Source organism: Microtus oregoni, unplaced genomic scaffold, assembly GCF_018167655.1.
Source record: "Microtus oregoni isolate MIOR12 unplaced genomic scaffold, Mior012 000115F_ref0000277, whole genome shotgun sequence".
Lineage (NCBI taxonomy): Eukaryota > Metazoa > Chordata > Mammalia > Rodentia > Cricetidae > Microtus > Microtus oregoni.
This window is the reverse complement of record NW_024544744.1, coordinates 963,480-964,447: the sequence shown is the minus strand read 5'-3', so window position 1 is coordinate 964,447 and position 968 is coordinate 963,480. Positions and strand designations below refer to the sequence as shown.

The following is a 968-nucleotide window of genomic DNA, read 5'->3' as shown; positions in this document are numbered from 1 at the left end:
GGCAGGCGAAGCTAGTTCAAGGTGAGTCTAGTCTACATAGGCCAACCAAGGTTGCATAGTGAGATTCTGACTCAAAAAAACCAACCAACAAACAGAAATATTCAGTGAGACTGTGCACATTTAAAAAATATATATATATTTCCTTTCGTTATTAAAGAGCTCAACTTTCGTACTTTTCTACAATTAAGATGAAATGACATCAGAAAAGACTTAAGAGCTCTTCCGGTCTCTTTGGCCTCGGCGGCAGAAGCAAGATGACGAAAGGAACGTCATCCTTCGGAAAGCATCGCAACAAGACGCACATGTTGTGCCGCAGCTGTGGCTCTAAGGCCTACCACCTTCAGAAGTCTACCTGTGGCAAATGCGGCTACCCTGCCAAGCGCAAGAGAAAGTATAACTGGAGTGCCAAGGCTAAGAGACGAAACACTACCGGGACTGGGCGGATGAGGCACCTAAAAATTGTCTACCAAAGATTCAGACATGGATTCCGTGAAGGGACAACCCCTAAGCCCAAGAGGGCAGCTGTTGCAGCATCCAGTTCATCTTGAGGATTTCAATCTGTCATAAAATAAATGTTCTGGTTTCCAAAAAAAAAAAAAAAAAAAAGAAAATAAAATAAAAGACTTAAGAAAACAGTGTGATATGTGATCTCATTAATTTTGAATACCTTTTCAGTCTTCGAGATGAAATAAGCCCTCAGCAGCAGACACAAATAACCCATTTTTTTTTTTACACTATATAGCTCTAATTTATCTTGTGCCCCACCCACAAGTAAGTTTCCATTTGTAACTTTCAGGGCTAATTGTGAGCTATCCTCTTCCAGGCATGAAGCCAAGCAGGGGAGACCACCATTGAGTGTGTAGTCAGGATAGCCTAGCAATTCCAGGAGGAGTCATCTCCACAAATGAGCCGGACTGTGTATTTACAGCCAGTAGAATCACTGCCTTCGTTCATTAATTAGAACTATA

General features: G+C 41.7%; 1 protein-coding gene across 1 annotated transcript; it reads left to right on the top strand.

Moving 5' to 3' along the window:
- Positions 1-254: 254 nt before the first annotated feature.
- Positions 255-548, top strand: LOC121443980 (60S ribosomal protein L37-like). Its single transcript, XM_041645733.1, has one exon. The coding sequence runs from the start codon at positions 255-257 to the stop codon at positions 546-548; it is 294 nt and encodes a 97-aa protein (XP_041501667.1).
- Positions 549-968: the final 420 nt, after the last annotated feature.

What these genes read in the sequence shown, in the direction of transcription:
- LOC121443980 (XM_041645733.1), top strand. Translation starts at nt 255, where the DNA reads ATGACGAAAGGAACGTCATCCTTCGGAAAGCATCGCAACAAGACGCAC.